Raw genomic sequence first — 25,520 nt, forward strand, 5'->3', positions numbered from 1 at the left:
AAATAAAATAAATATTAGTGATACACAGTAAATGAGAAGGGAAAACCAGCATCAAGGCAGAAGTAAATGGCTGAGTACATTCAACTTTTTAAAAAACTTTGTCATGGTATCTCAACAAGAGGGTTTCTTTTTTCTCTTAGTCTTAGCAAACCTATTCAACTGCTCAGAATTAAAAATCCAGCCATAGAAGACAGCAATAAAATTCAATTTATTCCAACAAAGAGCTGAAAGTAAGAACAGCATTTAACCGGAAGGGGGGGAGCTATTTAGCTAAGGAACAAAAATCTTTAAATGCACAGATATAGCAATAGCCCTTAGCAATAGTATGTAGACTGATATATTGCTTCATAGTGCTTTTCAGCTCTCTCTAAGTGTTTTACAGATTCAGCATATTGCCCCCCCCCAACAATCTAGGTCCTCATTTTACTGACCTCAGCAGGATGGAAGGCTGAGTCAACCTTGGGCGGATCAGAACTGAACTGCTGGCTGTCAGCAGAATTAGCCTGCAATACTGCTTTCTAACCACTGTGCCACCATATGGCTCCTATGAAATGGGAAAAACTTGACTTGGCAATGAATCTTTCTAGAAACATCTTGGAACAGGGATTGATGAGCCAGAAATGTGATATGACTACAAATAAAACAGAGAGAGAAAATGGAAATCTCTGAGAGGTCTGAAGTGGATGGCATAGGGATGGCATAGGAACAAAGCTGCTTCAGAATCTGATGGTAGAAATATTTTGAAACCTCCCCCCAGAGGGGAGTAACAGGGGACTCCAAATGGGACGGATGCAGCGACGTGCTTGATCAGCAAAATCACGTTGGGGTCACCAGTTGCTGCTTTTACACGCTTCTGATGGGCCGCTCATGCTTGTAGCCGAATGAGAAGAAAGACACCGGACAAATCCTTCTTGTGATAAGCTCTGGCCCCGAGCAATGCCCGGGAGGCTTTTTTATTAGTCCCGGTGAAGGGACGGTGAAGTGTGTATGTGTGTGTGTCTCTAACAATGCTTTGAGCTCTAAGCACATAGCACTTACAAGAAATATCCTGAATAACAGGAAGCAGGCTTCCTATAATCTTCTCCACTGTCCTTACCACTCTCTGAATTGACTTTCTATCTGAAGCACTGCCGCCACCAAATCAAATAGTGATGTAGTTTCTTAAAATGCTCTCAATGGTGCCTCTGTAAACAGTGGCCACGGCAGATGAAGAAAGCTATGCTCTTCTCATCCAATGCAGGAAATGTAGTTGCTGGATTGCCTGTATGTAAAAGAGACCAATATTTTCTGGTATTTTATTAGATGTGGTGTTATAATCTGAGTCCATAAGTCCTTATAAAAGATGTAGTATAGGTGGAGTCCTTATGCTTTGTTTGGTAACTTTAAGACTAAGAAGTTAGAGGTAGTCTTCATGTAGTGATTGCAATTGTTTCTAGCAAAATGGCTGGTAAGCAAAGCCCATGACCAGAAAGAAGCTGTGAAGAGGGCTGTTTGTTGTACCCTCATTCAAATACAATTCTCTTGTATAATGCTGATTTAATCAGTTTCAGGCCAAAATCTTTTATTGTTGTAAATAAGCATATTGTTCAGAATTTTTTTTATTCCCACTTATTGCTTCATGGCATAGGGCAGGGTGTCAAACTCAAGGCCCAAGGGCCAGATCTGGAAGCAGTGAAGGAGTGGCCCATGGTGCCTCCCACAGCAAAAACAAAGTTCAGGAGGGTTGCGTGCTGCCATCCCAAGCTTTGTTTTTACTGGCAGAGTCCGTAGGAGTCTGTTGCAGCCAAAAATGGAGCTCAGGAGCCCATTTTTGCTGGCAGAGTGCTCTGACCACCACAAGTGCCCCTGACACAAGTGATAACAAGCTGGCCTTGTCCCCCCTGGCCATACCCCCCTGCCCTCCCAAAGTCAAACACAACCGTGATGCAGTCCTCAATGAAATCAAGTTTGATGCCCCTGGCATAGGATCTGATTATTTGAAGGATTGCCTATCTCTGATAGCTTCTGCCCATCCAGTAAGATTGGCAAAGTAGGTGCATTCTAGAGGTGGGTTGCTCCTGGTTCGGCATAGATCAGGCGAACTGGTAGTAGCGACGGTGGGAAATTCCACCCACCCACCCAGATGCTTCTGCGTATGGACACAAGCAAACCGGTAGTAAAAAAATACCCACCCACTAGTACATTCCAGATTGCTTCAATCCAACAATGTAACACAGTGGTACTAGGAAGTATGTGTTCTCAGTGTGAGCTCTGCCCTCAGGAACAGCACCCCTCAGAGATACATATGGTTCTCATCCTGACAATCGTTGAAAGTCATTGAAAACCTGGCTATTCTCCCAGGCCTTAGAGAAGGCTGGCTGTTGATGCTCAGCAGGTTGCTTTGTTGTTCTGTTTGGCTTATTTTCTGGACATATATGTGATCTGTATCTGTCTGTTTATTGATTTGTGGTTTAAAGTATAAGCTTCTTAGACTTGATTAGAGTTAGCCAATGTATAAACTGTATGGATAAATATAAAAACATATTTGCATTTATTTCTGAACACTACTGAGAAGTCTGTTCTGTGAGTCTCCTTGTCAATTTATGTCACCAATTTGACATACTCTGTGTCTGAATTTATTTCTAATCCTTGGAGTTCTTTGTATACAGTGTATATATATATATATATATATATATATATATATATATATATATATATATATATATATATATATATATATATATATATATATATATATATATATATATATACATATAAAACATTTATTTGTTTGTTCTGAACCAGGGAGTTCTCTGGCTCACCAACAAAAGACACCAACTGCCTATTGTAAATAAAGACACTCTGTTATCTGTTTGTCCTTCGGCTGTGGAAATTTTTGCTCTGTCCGAAGCTGCCAATATTCTTCTCTGAGTTCTTTGGAAGAGCGGAGATTTTCCTACTGCTGCGGCAATGATGGCATTATCTTGCAACCAGGGTGGACTCCTAGCTTGGATGTTGCTGCTGCTGTCCTTGACTCACGTTCAAAGTAAGTAAAATGTGGTCTTGGGGATTTGCTTTTGGTTTCTGAAAGAAAAGGGTGACTTCTGGGAGGTTAACTGCTTTCTGAGAGAGAACCGAGGCTTCCTCAAGCCATGGTCTCATTTATTTTACAGCTTTTTACAGGCAGCGTCCACAGATAAAATAGCCATGTGCAAAGTATATAGAATCATTTTAAATACTATCTTGAAATATACTTTCAATTCAATATTTTAAGGCACCCTTATAAAGAATATGTGAAGCCTGAGACAACCTGGCTTGGAGTTCCTCAACATTGAAACTTTTACTGGTGAAAAGGGGCTAATTGAGCTTAACTTGATCCACAGGATTGTTGCTGTACAGAAAAATAGCAGGAGGGAGTGCTGTGCTTGTCACCCTGAGCACTTTTTGAATCTAATAAATAAAATATATATGTGGGTCCCACTGCGTTCGTTGCAGTGCGAATTCTGCCTCTGTGGAGAACTTAAAGAATGTCACAACATATGTAGAAAAGGGGTGCAGCACTGTCTAAATTTATTGCTGCTCAAGAAGTATCCAGGAGACAGAACTAAGACAAGAGTCAGGCTTGGAAGCAGTTTTTAAATATTTAGTGTGTGCTACACAACATAAAGCCCAGAGATGCACATGAAAATCATGGATACACTCCAGAACCTCAGCCAAAATTATAATTAAATTGTATTTTTATGACTAAAAAGGAAAAAAGTATTAAATAGTAGTCATTACTCTCAACTACATTTATTGACTTGATTTTTTTGCTTAAACCAGGTTTTATTTTGGCCTCAGCTATGCTCCCCGCATAACAAAATTGTGAAGATTCAAGTTAATAAAGTTAATAACAGACAGATCACTTGAGTTTCAGATTGTATAAGCAGCCATTGTAAGTGACACAAAATTGGACTTTAATTTTCAAACATTCTGCTAAGCCACCATCAGACCAGGCCAGATAAATTTCTAACAGCTGTGTATCCTAGATCATTTGAAGCACCTCTGCTCTATACCAGTTTTCATTTGCCAATTTTGTGAAAATTCATGTATGAAGAAACCAGTGTCTAATCTAGTTACTTCATGGAAGCACCATGAAGTAAGTGATCCAGTTACTTCATGGAATACAGTATGTGTTGGAAATGCCTTGGCAGATGCTTCTGGCATGAATGTAGTAATATTGCATGGATAACTATGTCTAGTATGTAGTGGTGCATTGCAGGTAGTCTTCACTTAATGACAATAATTGAGATTGACAATTCCAATGCCAACATAGTCATAAATATTATGTGAGTGTGTTGCAGTAGTTTTTATGGATGTTGGTTTTCAAGAAGCAAAAGAGTATTGACACTTCGAACTTTGATGTTGATGTTGCAGAAACAAAATCAATTGAGGTTGGGTACAAATAGAATTTAAAAAAACAAATAAAATAATAATTTAAAAAACTTCTGAGAAGATTATAGACAGCCAAGAAATCAAACAAATGGATAATCAATAAATCAGTCTATACTGTTGAAGCACAAATGATCAGCCTTGAAGTATTGCATTTCAAATATAGTCATATGAAAAAGTAAGTACATCCTCTTTGAGTTCTATGGTTTTGCATATTAGGACATAGGAAAAACCATCTGATCCTTAGCAATTATTTTAAAAGTAGATACATACAAACCTCAGATGATCAATAACAGATGATGCATTACACTACGTCATCATTTATTTTACAAAAAGAAATCCAAAACAGAGAAATGTGTGAAAAAGTCAGAATACCCTATGATGCAATAGTTTGTAGAACCATATTTAGCAGCAATAACCTGAAATAATTCTTTTCTACATGACTTTATCAGTCTCTCATATCATTGTGGATGAACTTTGGCCCACTCTACTTTATAACATTGCTTCAGTTCATTGAAGTTTGTGGGCATTTGTTTATGCACTGTTCACTTGAAGTCTCAAAACAACATTTCTGTCAGGTTCAGGTCTGGACTTTGACTGGGCTATTGCAATGCTTTGATTGCTTTCTTTTTCAGCCATTCTTTTGTAGATTTGCTGGTGTGCTTGGGAACATTGTCCTTACGCATGACCCAATGTCAGCCAAGCTTTATCTGTCCAACAAATGACTTCATATTTGACTCAAGAATATTTTGGTATACAGAGGAGTCCATGGTTGACTCAACAACTGCAAGGTGCCTAGAGCCTGTGACAGCAAAACAAGCCCAAATCATCACCTCCTCCACCACCATGCTTAATGGTTGGTATGAGATGTCTGTGCTAATATACTGTATTTGGTTTTCACCAAATGTGCTACTGTGCATTATGGCCAAACATCTCCACTTTGGTCTCATCTGTCCAAAGAATAGTGTTCCAGAAGTCTTGTGTTTTGTTCAGATGCAACTTTGCACATCTAAGCCATGCTCTCATTTTCTTTTTAGGGAGAAGAGACTTTCCCCTTCCAAATAAACCAAACTTGTTCAATCTTTTTCTAACTGTACTATCATACACTTGAACATTTAACATATAACTGAGGCCTATATAGTGTGCGATGTAACTCTTCGGTTTCTTGCAATTTCTCTGAGCTTTGCATAGTCTGACCTTGGGGGAAAATTGCTGCAATGTCCATGCCTGGAAAATTTGCAACTTTCTTGAATATTCTCTACTTGTGAATAATCATCCTCATTGTAGAATGATGGAGTTTAAAGTGTTTGGAAATGGCCTTATAACCCTTCCTAGATTGATGGGCAACAACAACTGCTTCTCTAAGATCATTGCTGATGTTTTTACTCTTTGGCATTTTATTAACAAATACCTCAATGCTGGAGATCAGCAAATTCCTAAAGCTTCAGCTTTTATAGAGGCATTCACACTTGCTGATGATCAACTGATCAAGGGCGCTTGATTAGAAGCACCTAATTGCTACTTAGCCTCTTCTCTACCTATGAAAACAATAAGAGTGTACTTAATTTTTCACACATGGATTCTTCTCCATTTTGGCTTTCATTTTGTAAAATAATTGATAACATGGTGAGATGTGTCATCTGCTCTTGTTCATCTGTGGTTGTACTAACCTATTATTAAGAACTGCTAAGGACTAGATGATTTTTGCTATCATGATATGTACAATTATAGATCTCATACTTTCCTTTTCACATGATTGCATTGTGAAGAGGTAGCTCTGTAAAGAAAACTTTGGTGCTGGGAAAAGTAGAAGAAAAAAGAAGAGGATGGTCAGTAACAGGATGAGCAGACTCAGTTAAAGTGATGATGAGTGCATCATTAGAAGACCTGAAAGATCAAGGATGGTTTTTCACTTGGGACAGATTTTCAAGGGGAAAAACTATAGTTACGATTTTAATGTATGGTTTGCTTTGATACTGTAATAACCTCTCTGTTACCTACTTCAGAGCTTCCTCATTTTTTACTTATCTACAGCTCAGTGTCCAACTCCAGTTCTACCTCCCCATTCTTCACTAAGAGGAGGAGGAGACCTAGCAGATATCTATCCAGCTGGAACTAATCTGGAATTACAGTGCCTCCCAGGTTATGAATTTATAATTATAAGAAATTATTGGATAACATGTCTTGACAGTGGGAAGTGGTCAATTCTTCCTATGTCCCTTTGTGAAGGTTAGTATCTTTTGTCAACACCAGTGGCTTCTATGAAATGTTGAATGAAATATGTTCAGTTCTTCAAAATTGTCAAATTTAAAGTTGTAGCTTTAGTTTCCACCCTGTAACATGTTGAATAAAACATTATGTGAAAATTCTTCTGGCTATTGGATAATGAGAATTTAGCAAGCATTTGGATGGGTGTTTCTGAATTGCTGTTTCTTAGTTTTTCTGCCAGCAGAATTCATTAAAAATACTAGGGCACATCAATTGTTTTAATGCTGCCTTGAAGCTATTCATCTTAATTCAGATACTGTTTTGGAGGGCAGTAGGCCCAGGATCCTAGGATGTGTGTAATGCTAACACTAAGGATGGTAGGAAAAATCATCAAAGTTTACTCTTTGTATTATCATTTAGGATGAATCTATTTTTTTCCTTATTTGTCATTTATTAAATGTATATTCTGCCCTCATGTGGGAGGTCAAGGTCACATATATTTTCTAAAGAAAACCTTCAACAAAAACAGTACTAAAGGGAGAGAAACAGCATGTTTGCACACTTATTTAATCTTTTTAGATTTTTGTTTAGCCTAATCTCATAAAATGCTGAATGAAATACATGCAAACTTTCAGAGACTTACATTCAGACAAAACTGAATACTGAGTTATAAGAATTCCGAAAGCATTCTACTGGGCAATAATAATTTGTACTTTTTGAATTCTTTTGTTCATCGAATTAGAAATATTAGGGTGTGGCCATTTTCATACCGTTGTGATGAAATCAGGATCTCTAGGTTGTTAGTTTCAGAATTTCTCCCATTTGTTCAGCACTGTTCAAACTCATAAAGTTATAATGTCATTGAAAAAAATTGTACGAGTTACAACTATTACAGGTCTCCTGAAGGCACATGATAAAAATTCAGCCTCTTGACAATCCACCCATATTTAAACCTGGAGGGTTTATTTCAACTTCTCCAGGCCCCCCTGTCTTCCCTACAACTCTGACCTTTGGACCTCCCTGTGGTCTACCATCCCGGTTGCCCAGCACTCTACTATCTGCAGCTGAGTTTCATCATCATTTTCCACCCACTGCTGAAAACCTGAACCTTTATGTGGAAGCTGCTGACCATGCAAAGTCTTCTTTCCAAAGTGAGGAAAGTGAATTGGGAGGGAAGGAGTGGGCCAGCAAGGAATCATGAGGAAATTCTTGCTTAATGATTCACAATTCTCAGCTAACAACAATGGGGACTGACAGTATTGCCGTCACTAAAAAATACAGCCACATGATGTTATACATTACAACTATATTACTTAGTGGTATAAATTCCTGTCCCAATTACTGTTGATAACTGAGGCTTATCTGTAACTGTAAAACAAACTGTGGACCACCACATTTACTCACTGAGGAGGAACCAGATTGCTAGCTTATTATTAGACAATTTGTGTCCAGTAGGATCATCATTTCAGAAGTATTTCTCTGCCTAAACAGAGAAACAGGATGAAATATTTGTACAGCCCTATAACGGAGAGAGAGAGAGATGTATAATGCCAGAAATTCCTTGAAGGAACATGAGATAAAAGTACAGTCCTTCAACCTGTGCAATCTGTGACACACTAACTCTCAGAGACATAGAAGAACTGTTCTCATCCACATCAAGTTTTCAACCCCAACCTGAGGATTTTCTGCAGACCAATGATTACACTAGTCAAGTCATTCAGTCACCAGAAAGATACTATTTTCTGTGTTCATTTTATTTTAAGTGTGGCAAAGGCCCATGATAACAACAATTCCAATTTTTTAGGACAGAGATGTCCCATTCCAAAAATAGAAAATGGCCATGCAGAGTTTGCAATTGACATCAAACTTGGTATGAAAGTAACCCTTGCTTGCAATCATGGGTAAGTTAGAGATCATTTCTTATAGCAACTTGGTTTTGTAAAATATGTTTAGAGAGAACTGACAATCATGTACTGTTTCAGAAAGTACTGATATTAAAAATCTGAACTGTGAATATGTACTCTAACTCTTCATACTCCTTCATTAAGAGACAAATAACTCAAAAGCAACTTAAACATAAAGCAAAGTTTTACTGATCAAATTATTTAGAGTCCATTTTAATCTATATCCACACATGTTTCTGTGTTCCTATCCCCAGAGGATCTTTCCATGTATGGTTTCTTCATTCTTGATAGTGAAATTACATGTGTAACATGGTGGGGTAGGATATGAGGCTTTGACATTGGTTTAAAGGTGAACATTTCTGGTATGTAGCACCTTACCGGGTTTTTAGAATACATTTCTAGGGATTCTTAATAAGCAGATATGGACCAGTACAGTGGTGGGATTCAGCCAGTTTAGGACGGTTCAACCAACCAGTTGTTAAATTGCTGGCTGGCGCCGCCCCTTCCTGCCCTGCCACAAAGTGCAGTATTGCAGGCAAACTCTGCCCAAAGTCTGGAATTCAATCCTGGCCTTTCAATTTAAATAAATTAAAAGAATTTGGCCTATTAGCTGGCTTTAAGATTATTAAATAGAAGCCAAAGGTGTTAATAAAAATATGAAGATGCAAAATGAAATATAATTTATGAATAAAACAGGTTCCAAGATTGAGAAAAGGGTAGAATATTTGGGTGTAAATTTAGGAATTGTATGTTGTTTCAAAATCATTATGTTAAGACATGGAATGAAGTTATAAAATATTTGTTAAGATGGCAAAAATTATAACTGTCATTGTTGAGAAATAATTGCAACTAATCAATCCATGGCTCAATCTTAAATATTCTATATAGTTTTCATAATTTATTTACTAAAAGATAAGTCTTTTTTCCCTTTTAGGTTTAGGATGATAGGCAATTCTACCATTTTGTGTGTTATGAAATCAGGCAAACTTGATTGGGATAAAGATCTTCCAGTTTGCGAACGTAAGATGTTACTTTATTTTAAGCTTATTAGATTTCTTTTGGTGCTTTTACATTTAAATTTCTAATAGCAAAAATTCAGTCTGCCCAGCCTTTACCTTTTCCTTCATTATCGGAATGATATTCATATCCAATGTTCTTAAACCAAGTGAAAAATACAAAATAACAATAAAAGCAGTAACATAAAGTGCAGCAATACTGCAAAGAATGCGGATCACATTACATAAGCAAACACTTCACTACAAGAGAGAACAACACTGCAATATTCCAATTCCCAAGACCTTCAGAAAGAGGTTTGTTACATACTGACAGACAGTATGGTAGTTTTCACACAGGTCCTCTGTTCCGGCGGGAATAGCAGTTCAATCTGATTGGTCGAGAGGTCTGACAGCTCCCTATAAAAGGGCTGCTGCCAGACAGAGTCTCTGCTGGACTGTAAATAGTTGTCACTGAATAAAGAGCTGTTTGTTGCTGAAGCCTGAGTCTGCCTCATCCTGGCAACGAAGGTGGGATTGGAAGGTAACTAGGCACCAAAAAGAGCAAATACAATCCAGCAAGTCAATCCAGCCTGGAGCAAAGCGTGGCAGCAAGCAGCCATCTTAAAGTGGCAAATTCAAATCTGCTTGCCAAGACAAGGTGACTATGAATGCCCCACCAGTTCCGTATGACCCAGCGACTGAGCACTGAGACTCGTACTGTATATGATAAGGTTTGAATGCTTCCTCGAAGCCAATGACCTCCTGGGCCTGCTGAAGGCCGGAAAAAAGCAATGTTCCTGAGCTACTGCGGACTAGAAGCCAAGGACCTATCTGAGCCAACTCTGATACAGTCGGTCACATGGTCGGTCCTGCAACAGATGCTGCAGACACACTACACTTCCAGACCATCTAAATATGTGCGGAGGCACAAATTCAACCTCTGCAACCAGAAAGAAGGGGAAATGATAAACCAGTATGTTGCCACACTTTGGAAGGCTGCAGCCTACTGTGAATTCAGGGTCTTAGATGAACTATTGCTGGGCAGAATCATTTGTGGCATTTGGGATGTTAATTTACAGAGAAGGTTGCTCACCAAGACAAACCTCACTCTACAAATCGTCCTGGATGAAGCCAGGGCTACTGAGTCTTCAACCAAGTCAACGGAGACCTTGCAGTGGCAGAGCAGCCCAAAAAGTGCACACGAAACTGCAGAAGTGCATCCTGAGACTACAGAGCCTGAGCCCTCTGATAGCGAGAATGAAATCTACCACATGCGCACTGATCACAAAGAATTGGAGCGGAAATTTGAAATGCATTTCCTGCCTTGCACCAGCTGTGGAGGCAATCAACAGCAATCTGCCTGCTGTTTCTGGGATGCCATCTGCCAGCACTGCGAACAAAAAGGGCACATCGCCAGGGTGTGCAGAAGCAAATTCCCTGCAGCATCGAACCAACTGAAGGGCCAACCTACACACCCGAAACCGCCAAGAAGAGGCTCATGGCAACCATGGCCAAAGCAGCCTGCAGCAGAATCTGACGCAACATTCCAGACCACCATTGGTCAAGCAAGCACCCCGCAGAACAAAAAGCTGAGAGTCATCATCTTCCTTGAGGGATCTCCATGCTCAATGGAGATTGACACCGGGCATCACTGATTATCATGTCCTGGGCTACGCTGAAGAAGGCTGTCCCCAGCTTATGAAGGCACAAGCTGAAGGTTCCAGACCTATGCCTGAGTGACTACTAGGGGAACCGAATCCCGTTTCTTGGCTGAGGCACTTTCCGAGTGCAATTCAAGTCTTTGGACCTGCTTCCTATGACGGTGGTCAGTGGATCCCTGCATTTGTCAAATTGGATATGGTGCAGGCATACGAACGGTTGCCTTTAGATGGTGCCACGGCAGAGGCCTAAACCATTGTGACGCACAGGGGGGCTTTTAAATGCACCCAGCTTCAATTCAGCATTAGTATTGCCCCTGGACTGTTCCAAAGTGTCATGGAACGGCTTTTGCAGAAGATACCAGTGGTCGTCCCCTATTTCGACGACATCTTGGTATCGGCTGTAAATAAGGAGTAACTTTAAAAAAAATCTAGGATGGTTTTGACAAGAATTAGTGAAAAGGGCCTTCACCTCATAAAGGATAAATGCTAAAATAATGTGCCCAGGGTTGAATTTCTGGGGTACCTGATCAATGGTTCCGGGATTCATCCAACAAATAAAAAAATCAAAGCTATCCAGGATGCCCCCCCACCTCGCAATCAGACTGAGCTACAGGTGTTCCTCACACTCCTTAACTTCTACAGCATCTTTCTCAAACAGAAAGCTATGGTTGCTGAACCTTTGCATCGGCTCCTCAGCAAGAAAATGAAATGGACCTGGGGCGGAGCTGAAGCTGCTGCATTTGCTGCGGTGAAAAAACTGCTGTCAGCTGACATATTTCTGGTCCAGTACAAACAGACTCTGCCACTTGTACTGACTTGTGATGCTTCCCCGTTTGGCATTGGGGCCATCCTCAGCCACCACATGCCAATGGAACCAAGGCACAGAAACCGAAGAATGGATGGCTACCTGCACACCATACCAGGAGTCTATACCAGCTCCCCAGAGGTGCCCACTAAGGAGTGGGAACGATCTTAGTCCCATTGACTTTGCCAGCCCAGTTCATGGCCAAGTATTCATGGTAGTTGTGGATGCCTATTCAAAATGGTTAGAGATAATCCTCATGGCCACTACCATGGCAGAAGCAGTTGTCAAGGCACTACGGAGACTTTTCTCCACTCAGGGCCTGCCCAATGTCCTAGTCTGTGATAACGGGCCCCAATTTACAGCCATGCAATTCGAAGCTTACTTAGCTTCGCAGGAAATTAGGCATGCCCTAGTCGCACCATTCCATCCAGCCAGTAATGGACAGGTGGAGAGAATGGTGCAACCCGCTAAAGAAGCCCTATCTAGAATGGGGCTGGAGATTGGCAAACACAGGTAGACCAATTCCTCCTTTAACAGCACATCATGCCATGCACTACCACTGGGAGAAGCCCCGCTGAGCTTCTAATGAGTCGCCAGCTAAGTTCGCCCTTAGACCAGCTACACCCAAACTATTCTGCCATGACACCTCCAGATTTGACTTGATAACTTAGACACTTTAGCATAGGGGATCGAGTTTATGCCCACAACTATGCTGGGGCAGCTCTCGTCACAGGAATTACAGGACCTCGCTCATATAAATTGGAGCTCGAGGATGGTAGGACATGGAGGTGGCACATTGACCAACTCTGAGGCCGCCTCTCCCAATTCAATCTTAGGCAACCAGAGGTAACTCCTGAACGAGTTAGCCAAAGCCCTATCCAAAAAGAGCATGAACTCATTCCTTCTACAGACTACTCAAGCCTGAAGGTACTGCGGTACTTATCTGCTGAAGTTGCAGGGCCACAGTGAGTTCCAAGTGAACTGGCTCCAGAAACACCAGCCGCGCCCTGTGGAAAGTTCCAGGAGCTTACAGCAAGCAAAGCCAAAGAGACAGCAGTTCCATCCAACCTGACTGAAGATCCAGCTCCAACTGAACTGTGCAGGTCTGGGCGAGTCACTAGAAAACCTGCCTACCTGTGTGAGTATGTTACAAGCTGGATGAGCACAACTAAAAGGGGAGGGTGTTACATATTGACAGACAGTATGGTAGTTTTCACACAGGTCCTCTGTTCTGGCGGGAACAGCAGTTCAATCTGATTGGTCAAGAGGTCTGACAGCTCCCTATGAAAGGGCTGCTGCCAGACAGAGTCTTTGCTAGATTGTAAATAGTTGTCACTGAATAAAGAGCTGTTTGTTGCTGAAGCCTGAGTCTGCCTCATACTTTCACCCTATCTAACAAGGTTCATGGTTGGAGCTATTCTCATCTCTGAGGTGGGTTGGGGGAATGCTGTTCCACACAAGGGTGGCTTCAGATCTCATTGGTCAGGCAGTTATTGGGTTAGACATTTCTGAAGATACTTAGGTCATCAGCTGTTTAATGATGACAACCAGGAGTTTGAATAAACCCATCACCAGTGCAGCTCTGAGGGAAGTGTAGCTATATAGACAAGATGAGATACACTCATAACTAATGGCATTTATGCATCTTTCGACTACCTACACATTCTCTGTTATTTTCAAAGAGAGTATGCTGCAAATGTTCAACCAAATGGTTTTTAAGGCATTTATGAGTATCTGTGAGAGAGGTTAAAACTGATAAACAATATAACACTGTGGAAAGCAAAGTTAAGGAAAGGGAAGAAACGTGAAGGAAAGTGAACTGGAAGGTTCTACTAGCCACAGCTCAGTGACGTGCAGTCAGGTGAAGCAGGTGAGGCACAGAAAAAAATGTAAAAGGAAAAAGGCAAGAGCTGAGGTGAGGCTAGCTAGCTGCTGCCTCACTGTGGATATCTCTGCTTAACTGTTTTAAAAAGCCTCTAAAAGCGCCCTCTACTATGAGGCAGGAGAACTGCGTGCTTCATCTAGTCAGACTTTTTAGGCATTTTATGATTACTCGAGCAGAGTTAAGCAAGGGTTAAAAGCCTAAAAAGTCCAGAGGTAGATGAGGCACGTAGTTCTCCTGCCTCATAGTAGAGAGCGCTAGTTCTTCCTTTGACTCAGCAGCAGCAGAGTAAGTGATGAGTCCAGTGCAGTCATTGGTCCCTTCCTTCCAACTCTGTCATCCTGTTTAAAGCTGCAGCAATGTGCCCGCTCTTCCTCCTCTTCCTTGGTTTCTAATGCCCCCCCACCCCCACCCCACGCTCCCTCTTTTCCTTCAGATTTCCTTTTTTTCTTTTTTCTTTAATAAATACAATGCCAGTTGCCACTTGGATTGAATCTTCTCTGTTGAGTTAACCTTGCATGAATTGCAAAAGGAGGAAGAATTGGGGGGGGGGGGGCAAGCCTACCAAAGCTTCCAACAAATAGGTGGATTAGTCAGTGGGGTGTTGGGGAAGAGGACCGAACGCCTGAGCTCTGCCGCGGGCAAAAGAAAGCACTTTCCGCTAGTGAGGTTTCCCCGCAGTCCGGGCCAAGCTGCAATGGTAGTTTGGCTCAGATCTGGCACTTCTTGGCAGGCTGGAAGGCGAAGGGAAAAGAAGCAGCTGGCGAGGTAGCCGGGAGAGAGCCCAGGAGGAAAGGTACACGCGTGGAGGAGAGGAATTTAAGGCGAAAGCCGGATAAGCTTCTTCGCCCCTAGGTGCTTTTCCTGGTTGCTGCGTTTTATTGGAAGTTACCCCCCCTCCCCACCTGCCGGAGCATGGATGGCAATAGCGCTTTATTATCCAAGGTGGGCTAATAATAGAATCCAGTCATTTCTGCTGAGCTAAGGCTGCGTTTATTACCTTTTAACCACCTGTGGTTCCTTTCCTTGGGGGTTGGCTGCTCCCCACCCCCAAGCTCCAGGAAGAACACATTTATTCTTCATTGTTTTCTACCCACCCCTAGCTAAATGTGTGTGCAACTAAAGATTTTGCGTCATTAGCCTCTCCATTCTAGTGGGTTCTACTCACAGTAAAGCAAATGCAGGTACCTTTTTAATGGTAAAATTCATTGCACTAACTGTTCAAATTTGTTTAGATGGGATTACATTAGCAAAGGTATCCAGAATCCTGCCTTCTTCAGTTGTACAGGTAGTCCTTGCTTAACAACTGGTCACTTAATGGCTTTTCAAAGTTACAGATCCCACAAAAGCTACCTAGTTCCAAAGTTACAGCTGCTGCAGCATCCTCACAGTCATTCATCCTTACAATCGCCTGCAGGAATTCTGCAGTGCCCCCTGCCTCCTCTCTCCCCTCCCCCAATCCCTCCCTGGTGGGTCCCACAGCCCCCAGGCCCTCTCCCCATATGCCCATCAGCATTAAATGATGATGCTTTGAAGATTTCTGGACCTGATGTTGGGGAAAGAGGGCAAGCGTCTCTGGGTTGCATAGCTATCTCCTGAAAGTGCCCATCATTTTAGCACTTGCTTCAAAATGGGTGCTTTGTTGTTCATGTAATTGTTGAGATCACTTTTATCAAATTTTCCAAAGGAAGAATGTAATGTTTTTAGTTTAAACTTGCATATGGAAGAGATCCTAATGAGGAAGACCACTTTGATAAAAAGAACTGTACCAAGAGATCTCATGATGGAGCTAGACAGCAGATATTTATTTCTTAGGAATATTTTCCTGGGCACTAGAAAAGTCACTGGTTTTCTGGTTGATTGTAGAAAGTATTCCAAAGATGTGCATTTACCTGATGGATTGAAGTAGTTAATTTGAACAGCTAAATGTCTATATCATGAGGTAATTTTCATTCAAATGCTTTACAATTCTAGCCTAGTTGAATTTGTTGATTTTTTTTTCTCCAGGTATTCCTTGTGCTCCTCCTCCTGTAATAGCCAATGGAAGATATGACCCCAATCTTTCAGATGTATATGATACTGGCGCGGTAGTAATATATCGGTGTGATGCTGATTACTCCCTTATTGGACAATCTACTATTACATGTGTAGTACCAGAAAATAGTGTAGTTGGAGAGTGGAATTGGCCTTCACCTGAATGCAAAAGTAATGGAATTTTATGTTCTTTTACTTACTTTCAGACTGTAAAATTGTTTATTCCCCCCCTCATTTATTAAGCATTTTTTGGGGGGCTAGAATCTGGTAATCTTGTCTTCTAAACATTGGGCTGCGTTGGATTACAAAATTGGAATTATCCATCTGAAACTAGTTCCCACATGGGAGTATTGAAAGAAATGCAAACATAGTTTCAATAAATTATTCTACTACTTTTATTCTGATTTGGTAATTACCCCCTTGAGCTTGATTAAACCTATTAAATTATTTATTAGGGGGATAATAAAAATGATTTAATTTTGTTTCTCTCTAATGCAGTAAGGTAAAACATTGGACAATTTCTTATAATCTAACAAGAGGATTCCCCATGCCAAGAGTCCAATGTGCCTTAATCATATAAAACAAATCTTACTTCAAACTCAAGTCATTTAAAAATAGTCAGGTTTCATATTAATTACTTTAAAATCACTTGTTGATAACTGATATCAATGATTTTTGGTTGCTTGTGTGTCTTATAAAGAAAATTAACTACTACATCTACAGGTCTATGTTTGTGAACTGAGTTATATTACTGTTGGCTGGGTAGAAGTCTAGAAATAGTATTATTACAGAATGTAGCAGAATTGGTTAATATTTTTTCACACTCAGAATATTTTTCAAGAGTGAGGCAGAAAAAATAGGGTATTCATTTCAGCTTGATATAATCATGATTTTGTAAATTAGGCACAGGATATTCTCTTACAAGTCTTATAGCTTCTTTCATATCCCAAATATTTATTTTATAAATTCTCAACTAATGAATTCCAAGATCTTTCATAATTGCTGTACTTTATTCACTAGAAATGTATTTTATTCCTGGACCTCATATATACTAACACACTCCTATTTTTCCTATAACAGCAACAAACAGATTATTCTGAAAGTGAAGTTCTGCCTCATAGTCATACGGTGAACTTCTGTAACTTAGGGTGAACCCTTGATACTAACCTACAACACTATACCATACTGGCTGTCAGTATTACATTTTTGTAATAAAGGTCTCCCTGTGGATTTTACTCCACTAGTTGTGATCAACTTTAAGGGACAGTGCTCATTTCTGTTTCTTAAGCCAAAACCAGAGTTCTTTGGAGACATTTCCACAGTAATGTAGCCAGCATGAAATCACACCACAACACAAGGTATATGGCAAAACATGGAATGCTGCTACCCTCCTGTATGCTTAGTCCGTTAAAAGGTCTGCAGTTAGAAACCCGACTGCTGCAAGGTATAGTGACTTCTTGTCACTAATCTCAGCTCCTGCCAACACAGCAGTCTGAAAGCATCTAAATGCAAGTAGATTAACAGGTACCACACTTTTATAATAAAAGTTACATATTTTGTTCAGTTATTTGAAACTGCAGGTAATTAGCTTTGTGACCATTTAATCCTCTTCCATGCAAATCCTGCAGACCTGGTGCAGTCAAATTAGGTAGCTATTCTTTTTGGCCAAAGCTAAGAAAATAATGATTTCCAGGCTTAAGATTCTTAATTGTGGCAGCAAACCATAATTACATCACATGGTGATTCCACAATGTACATACATGTCACCATTATGTACTTGTTTCCCACTCTGTGACAAAAATATACAGCTCACAGCATTTGTATATCAGTAACACCATGCATACTTTTGTTCCTCATTAAGCCAATTGGATATTTGCTGCAAACTAAATGCTGATTTCTTTTTCAGAGGTCAAGTGTCATAGACCACGCATTCCAAATGGAAGAGTGATAAGTGTGTTTCAAGATGTGTATACATATCAGAATAAAATAGTGATTGAATGTAATCCTGGCTACGTTTTGGTAGGATCTTCTATAATTAAATGTGATGCTGATAGTCAGTGGAAACCGCCTGGTCCATGGTGTGATAAGCGTAAGTAATTTTTCTTAAAACTTTGTTGAACATCAGAGTTGAACATTTGAAAGTTGCACATCCTGGGTGTTAAGAAAGCTATATAAACATTTTCCCCTCTCTTTTTGGCTGGTGTAATCACAGAACTGACATCTATTCCTTCCCCTAACCCTCCAGAAGAAGATAAGAGTGAAGTTGAGTCCTCATGTAATTTTACTGTTAATTTGTATTAGTGTAGAAATGCAATAAACTGGCTAGAAAAATTACAGTCATATTACAAAGAAAATACACCTTCTTTGAGTTCTATGGTTTTACATATCAGGACATAGTAAAAATCATCTGGTACTTAGCAGATCTTAAAAGCAGGTAAATACAACTTCAGATGAACAATACCACATAATATATTACACTATGTCATCATTTGTTCCAAAGGTCCTTTTCAAAAGGCAATTGGACTATCTTTTTCTTGAAAACATTCTTCTTCTCATCCAAGAAGCTTCTTCAGTTCCAAAACCAAAAAAAAGAAAATGAAGAAAAACAAGAAAGTCCTTTGCAAAAGCACCTTTGGAACAATCATGATCTAGATGATTGAGAGTATCCATTGACATGTCATCATTTATTTTACAAAAACAAAGCCAAAACGTAAAAGCCATATGTGATGGCATATGATTCAATAACTTGCAGATTCACTTTTAGCAGTAATAACATGCAGTAATTGTTTTCTGTATGTCTTTATTAGTCTCTCACATTCTTGCAGAGGAATTTTGGCTCACTCTTCTTTACAATATTGCTTCAGTTCATTGAGCTTTGTGGACTTTAGTTTATGCACAACTCTTTTGAGGTCCTGCATTAACATTTCAAATAGGTTGAGGTTTGGACTGACTGACTCATTGTAAACCTTGATTGTTTTCTTTTTCGGCCATTCTGTTGTAAATTTCCTGATGTGCTTCTGATCAACAACAATTGCTTTTCTAAGATCATTGCTGATGCCTTTACTCTTTGGCATTATGTTAACATACACCTCAATTCTAGAGACCCAGCAAACTTGTGATTAAACTTCCTCACTGTAGAATTATGGATTTTAAAGTGTTTGGAAATGGCCTTGTAACCCTTCCTAGATTGATGGACAGCAACAATTGCTTCTCTATGAGCATTGCTGATGTTTTTACTCTTTGGCATTATATTCATACATACCTCAATGAGGTATGTATCAGCAAACTCCTAAAGGTTCATCTTTTATAGAGGCAATCACACTTGCTGATGATCAGTTGATCAAGGATACGAGATTAGCAGCACCTGGTTGCTACTTAGCCTCTTCCTATATATTGAAGCAGTAAGGATGTACTTAATTTTTCACACATGGCTTCTTCTCCATTTTGACTTTCATTTTGTAAAATAGATGATGGCATGGTGTGATATGTCATGTGTTGCTGTTCATTTGAGTTTGTATTTACCTACCTTTCAAAGCTGCTAAGAACCGGATGGTTTTTGCTATGTTCTGATATGTAAAACAATAGAAGCTAAAGAGGATGTACTTTATTTGTCACATGACTATAAGTATATTCCAAATATTATAATCTCATTTAAGAAAGCAAGTTTTCCATTTTTGGAGTTTGTGAACAATGTTGAAAGTTTTTAGCTGTATCTGCTAAAATATTTGTAGTCAAAGAGAATCCTAGAAAAAAATTCTGATGAAAAACTTTTGGGTGAGATACAGTTTTGACTTTATCTGTGTAATATTTACAAATATTTTGTTTATGTGAGATTAATATATGTTTTTTACAATGTGCAACACAAAAATATTGTAGACTACAAATATTGAATGATATCTTTAGGCTCTATGGGCAAGCCTATTGTCAGCCAATAGTATTTGGGTCTCTCAGATAACTATATTTAAATTTAGAACCAACAGTTTTTATGTACTATATATTTACAAATCCTGAATATGAAGGGCCTTAATGATGCTGGAGATGGTCTCTATTCCAGTGGTTTGAGACCACCTCCAGCAGAATGAGCTCCCATCACTTGCCTCAGTTTCTGTCCAGCTAATTGTTCAAAAGCATTTTCCCCTTGAATCAGTGGTGGGATTCAGCCAGTTTGCACCTATTCAAGAGAACCGGCTGTTAACTTTCTAAGCAGTTCGGAGAACTGATTGTTGGAAGAAATCTCCTTTTGGGTTTTTTCCCACTTTACAAGGCTAATCTTGTAAGGAAGGCAGGAAGGAAAAATTCTGGTGTGGTTTCTAGCCTAATCTTTATTGGGTTCCACCACAAAACCGCGGACGACAAAATCGCGCTCGACGAAAGCGCTTATGTGACGTCATCACAGCGCGACGAAAACATCCTGCTGTGATCGATAAATGTAAAAATAAAGCGAAAACCTTACCCTAACCCCCCCAAACCTAACCCTAAACCTAACCCTAAACCTAACCCTAAACCTAACCCTTAACCTAACCCTGAATCTAACCCTAAACGTAACCCTTAACCTAACGCTAAACCTAACGCTAACCCTTAACCTAACACTAAACGTAACCCTAACGCTCTAAACCTAACCCTAACCCTTAACCTAACCCTAACCCTAAACCTAACCCTTACCTTTATGTGAATCGGCTTGCTTTAATTTTATTTTTATTTCAATTTTTAATTTTTTTCATCGCGCTGTGATGACGTCAAATGTGCTCTTTCGTCGAGCGCGCTTTTGTGGACTGCGATTTTGACAGATCACGCTTTATTGCCCTGCTTACAGAAACTGCCTCTCCGGTTAACCCTTATGACATTGTAACAGCGAAGGCAAAGCACCCATCAATGTGAGTAATGTTGAATTGGCCATGGCCACACAGTTACATGACCACCGAGCCATTCCTACCCAGCTGTCATTAGGGCAGAGAACTGGTTGTTAAATTATTTGAATCCCACCATTGCCTTGAATAGTTAAATAGGTATCACGTCAGTGGGGAGATGAGTTGATGTTCCATTCAGGCACTCAGATTCCTGCCAGCTCTGAACCTTCCCAGTTGTGGCACCCATTTGCAAGGCAGCTCTGGGGAAGGAGGGGGGCTTGGATGCTGCGGCAAGAAGAGTTGCTTGTCTTTCTTTCTGATACAAAGCCAGCTCGCCCTCCTTTGGAGAAAACTAATATAAGCCTTTCATTTTGGCAATGAAAGAAAAATAAATTTTAGATACACCCACAGTTCAGGCTCAGCTAATTTGGCATATGACATTTATGATCTTATGTGCAATAAAAGACATTTCATTGGTTTTTTTGTTTCTGGTTTCAATTTATATGGCTCCCCCAATTCAAAATGTCCACGATTTATTTAGAGATGTGCCCTATGTTGTTCTTTCAAGTGATCAATTTTTTTTTTTTTAAGAGAAAAGTCCATTGAAGATCGGTTGGATATAATTAAAAAAAAACTGGATCTAATTCTCCACTTCCTGCAACTAACCAGACATGGAAAAACAATTTGTTAATGATTGTTGCCATGAAGCCTTATTTCTTTGAATTTCCCACAAATATATGCTTTCTTGTTCTCAAAATATATGGTGAGATATGAAATCCAGGAGTGGTAATGAAGTTAGAGAAATGATCACACTTTTTTAAAAAATCACTATGTAGAGGACAAAATAAATTTAGCGCATATACCAAATCACTGACTCTATTATTGGTGCCAGATTCACAAATGATTCATCATGTTATCAATGTTACTAAAGAAAACTAGTGATAACTATCAAACTCCTTTGACCAGGACTTGACCATAAATCAGAAATCTGTATTGCTACTTGACCTAGCTTTTCTCCTGGCTGGTCTTGATGGGAGACTCAGAAGCACTGCTCAGTATCTTTAATGCAAGCTATAAGGAAACCATGCAGAATAACTGATCGCCTTCTACTAGTGAGAATACACATCAAAGGTGGGTTGCTAATTCTTTCACTACTGGTTTGGGTGCACTACACTTCTGCACATGTCCGGGCAGGTGAGCAAAGCCTCCCGCCGCCACTACTACTGGTTTGGCTGATCCGGGCCGAACCAGCAGCAAGGTACCTCTGATGCACACATTACCTTTAATGTAAACATTATTTTTCCTTTTTCCCTTCCATGAATAAATAATCTTTATTCAGCATTTGATAACTTTGAGATCAGATATTTATTACATCTTTACAAAATTGTCCTCTTCAAGCTTAAGAATAATTAATTATATCTGTTAAAAAACCAAGGCTGCGAAAAGCCATGGATACGGAGATAGGTAGCTTGAATGTATCAAAATGTCCAGCTGCCTAATTGTCATGGCAGAATTGCAATAAGGAAAGAAGAAGGAAATTAAAATTGTTGAGGTGTGCAGTTCTCAAGAAATGGGAAAGAAGGTAGGAAAGTGTTTCCCTGATGGTCAATATAGCATCAGCCTGTTTGTTGTGCAAAGTTAAAAATGTAAAAATTGGGCCCACCTGACCTGATGCTGTGAAGTTACCTAGTTTGGTAATAAAATGTCTAAAGAAAACCAAAATCAGAGGACACCAAGAATCCTACATGTGACTCTGTTTTATACATTATTTTACTCATTGATTCTCTTCTCCTAATTCTAATAACAAAGTAACACTCTTTCCAAAAGAAGTCAGATTAAGTTGGACAATAGCTTATTTATTTTTAGCAGCACTGGAAGATGGCTAAAAGAATAAGAGTATTGCATAGTATTCTGAGCAAGGGACAATATTTCTGGGCAATAGATAATACTTCTAATCTCCTTTGATTTTTTTTTTAAATACTTGCTCTAATTATGTGTCTCCCAGTACTCATGTTAAATATAATAATTTAGAAAGGCAAATTACACCAAAAGTCCATTTCTATCTAGAGTCTTTCGGTTGTAGGCATTCCATACCTGACTGATGTTCTGATGCATTCCATATTCAAAAACAACCTTTAAGTTGATGTCCATACATTTGAAATACACCAGATTTAAGGAAAAGCTCCATACTAATTATTCATACTAAATGGGTGAGTGCAATCTTATGCCATCATCACCACCATGACCCAAATATTAAGCCTGAGCTACAAATATTCTCAGTACAATCACAGGTTGTAATTAAATACATAATTAATATGTAATTAAATACATCATTATAATATAAATAATTTAACTAAAATGATTCCTTTATTCTAATGAAGTAGAGATGAAACCTTCATTCATGTCAAATCAAAACATGAATTATTCTGTCCACAGGCTGTCAGGCTTTTTACTCTTTCTCTAATGTTAAGATATATCCAGTGAGTAAATTATTGGGGGAATAGGGGAGAGAGATGAGAGAGATGCAATCAACTGCTGGAAAAAAGCATCTGGAGCAGCTTCTGCTGAGAATCTTCACATGTCTCAAGTAGATCCACAAACATACTGTCAGAACTGGAAATCTTACACATGTGCTTTTGCAATGTTAGTCAGCTGACTGTTTATTTATTTATTAAATTTATATGCCATCCATCCCAGTCTAAAAAGCAATTTTGGGCACCTAACTGCTGCCAGAAGATCTACTACATGCAGATATCTCCTTATTCAGAAGACTGAGAAAAGAAAGATCAATCATAATGCCTTCATCCTGGTAATTTTGACTACTGAAACACAACTATAATTAACAAAAATTCTTTCATCAGGTCCAGAAGCTGTACGATATACCTACACCAATTTAATTTTTTTCTAAAATCCTGAATATATGCATGTATTAAAATCATAATTGATCATACACTTAAGTGAAGAAATTTCAGATGCCATTTCTTCCAGAAACCAGAAAGACAAAAGCAGAAGATGTACATAAAACCTGAGATGAAAAAGTCCCAGGGATTATCTTCAATAAAGTTATATATTCAATTTGGGTATAACTCTAGAAAAAATGGCTTTTAAGGTTCTTTTTCATTTGTAGTCACAAATGTAATCTGGCAAATGCATCTCATAAAGTGAACCACTTTTCTCTGTTAAAGAATAACATTGTGGAGCAACAGACTACAACCCCAAGCAATTAGAATATAAAAAAGAGTTGATAATGCTAAAGTCCTCTAACAGAAAAACAGGAAGTGTACTATGACCTGAACAGCTAGGCATTTGGTTTAGATATTATGTATCTCATATCTAATATGTCTCTAATATATCTTTCCATAGAATTGTAAATGTTTTAAAGGGTCTCAACCCACACAATACATGATCATTGTTTCACTGATTGGATATAGTACACAGTATAGCATATTGTTTTATCACACAAGCATGCTTCACGACATATCTTACTTCAAACATAAAGGACATCTGAAATGGAGCACTGATTTATTGCAAAGGATTCATGTAACACAGATAATTCCTCCACCTATGTATTACCCCTATTGTGCCATTTTAGCCACCCTGCAACTTAACTTGTGGGGTAGCAAGCAACCCCAGAACTGTGTGGCTCTGCAACTGCTTGCCATGCTACAGCTTAGAGGCCTCTTGGCTGCAAGAAGCCCCTAAGCTACAATACAGAAGAAAGCTGCAGTCACGCCATCCTTCCTCAGGTCTTAGGAGTTGTTGACTAAGTTATGGAAATGTATACATATATTCAGTTTTCCATCACAAATGGGACTTGATTTGCTCCTAGACTTTCCTTGTATAAGAAGCTCCTTGCACATACAACCCTTTTAGTTAAATGGTAATAACTCAGTTTCTTCAAAAGAGAAATATGTATACAAACTATTTTGGTCCAGTCAATGAAGTCTTCCTACACACCTGATACCTCCTCCTGCTTTGTTTTAAAAGAAATAAAACTTTTGAACCAAAAAATAATATGGAAACTGCCGGATTTCTTTTGCAATGCAAAGCATTAGTTTTGTACTCCAGAACTCAAACAGAATTAACATGTAGACCTAATATATTAGAAAACTGCAACACATCAAAAATCGGGCTTCTGAATGTATAGATTGAAGTTGAAATGTAGTCCTGATTGGCAACTCTTTAAAGCACCTCACCTCTTCCAAATAGTGCTGCCTTCTATTTCATTAGTTTCTCTTTGTCATGGAAGCAAACAGAAAATTTATAGCGCTGTCATAAATTACAAATACAAACAATTTAACAATAGAGAATTTAAGCAGTATTTCTTTACACAAATCAGCTAGCAGTGGCTCACAAGAAGCAAACCAAAGGATTGAAACTGCAAACATTATTCTTTAGTAAATGAAATTTCTCTGTAGTTCTATGGTTATTAAAAGTAGACATGTCAGAATATGGGAAATGCTTCCTATTGGTCCACATCTGAAAAACACCACAAATCAGGTCTAAGAATACACAAAAGGCTATGAGTCTTGGAAGGAAACTATTTGAAACAATGTCTTCATTTCCCATGGCTAATAAGCAAACAGAAGACAAACTCCAGGAGAAACTATTTTCTGGAGTTCACGTCCTATAATTTTTATCTGTGAAAAGAAGGTTCAGCCCAGGAGATAAGAAAGGTAATTTTTCTTCCGTAAATGGTGCCCTGCCCTTGTTTGTCAGGTGCTGCCTGGGGCATATTGCTGCGCTGCCCTACCCTGACGTTCATTTCCCAGAT

The 25,520-nt window shown here is 39.2% G+C and overlaps 1 protein-coding gene across 5 annotated transcripts; it reads left to right on the forward strand.

Moving 5' to 3' along the window:
- Positions 1–2,817: 2,817 nt before the first annotated feature.
- Positions 2,818–23,702, forward strand: LOC116508923 (complement component receptor 1-like protein). 5 transcript variants are annotated; one of them, XM_032217761.1, is made up of 7 exons: positions 2,824–3,025; positions 6,445–6,639; positions 8,423–8,519; positions 9,457–9,542; positions 15,873–16,070; positions 17,806–17,988; positions 18,112–18,992. In XM_032217761.1, exons 1-7 carry the CDS (start codon positions 2,950–2,952, stop codon positions 18,198–18,200), a joined length of 924 nt encoding a protein of 307 aa, XP_032073652.1. In that variant the 5' UTR covers positions 2,824–2,949; the 3' UTR covers positions 18,201–18,992. The 5 variants fall into 5 exon arrangements, with proteins under 5 accessions (XP_032073655.1, XP_032073652.1, XP_032073656.1 ...); XM_032217763.1 differs by lacking the exon at positions 18,112–18,992 and adding an exon at positions 23,444–23,702 and having other exon boundaries at positions 2,825–3,025; XM_032217762.1 differs by lacking the exon at positions 18,112–18,992 and adding an exon at positions 21,338–21,613 and having other exon boundaries at positions 2,826–3,025.
- The last annotated feature ends 1,818 nt before the right edge of the window (positions 23,703–25,520 follow it).

This window comes from Thamnophis elegans, chromosome 5 (genome assembly GCF_009769535.1).
Source record: "Thamnophis elegans isolate rThaEle1 chromosome 5, rThaEle1.pri, whole genome shotgun sequence".
Taxonomy (NCBI): domain Eukaryota; kingdom Metazoa; phylum Chordata; class Lepidosauria; order Squamata; family Colubridae; genus Thamnophis; species Thamnophis elegans.

Bases quoted from the DNA above. Each gene is read 5' to 3' on its own strand.
- LOC116508923 (XM_032217761.1), top strand. From the start codon at position 2,950: ATGATGGCATTATCTTGCAACCAGGGTGGACTCCTAGCTTGGATGTTG. The intron at 3,026-6,444 runs GTAAGTAAAATG...ACTTATCTACAG, and splicing joins GTCCTTGACTCACGTTCAAA to CTCAGTGTCCAACTCCAGTT. The intron at 16,071-17,805 runs GTAATGGAATTT...TTTCTTTTTCAG, and splicing joins GCCTTCACCTGAATGCAAAA to AGGTCAAGTGTCATAGACCA.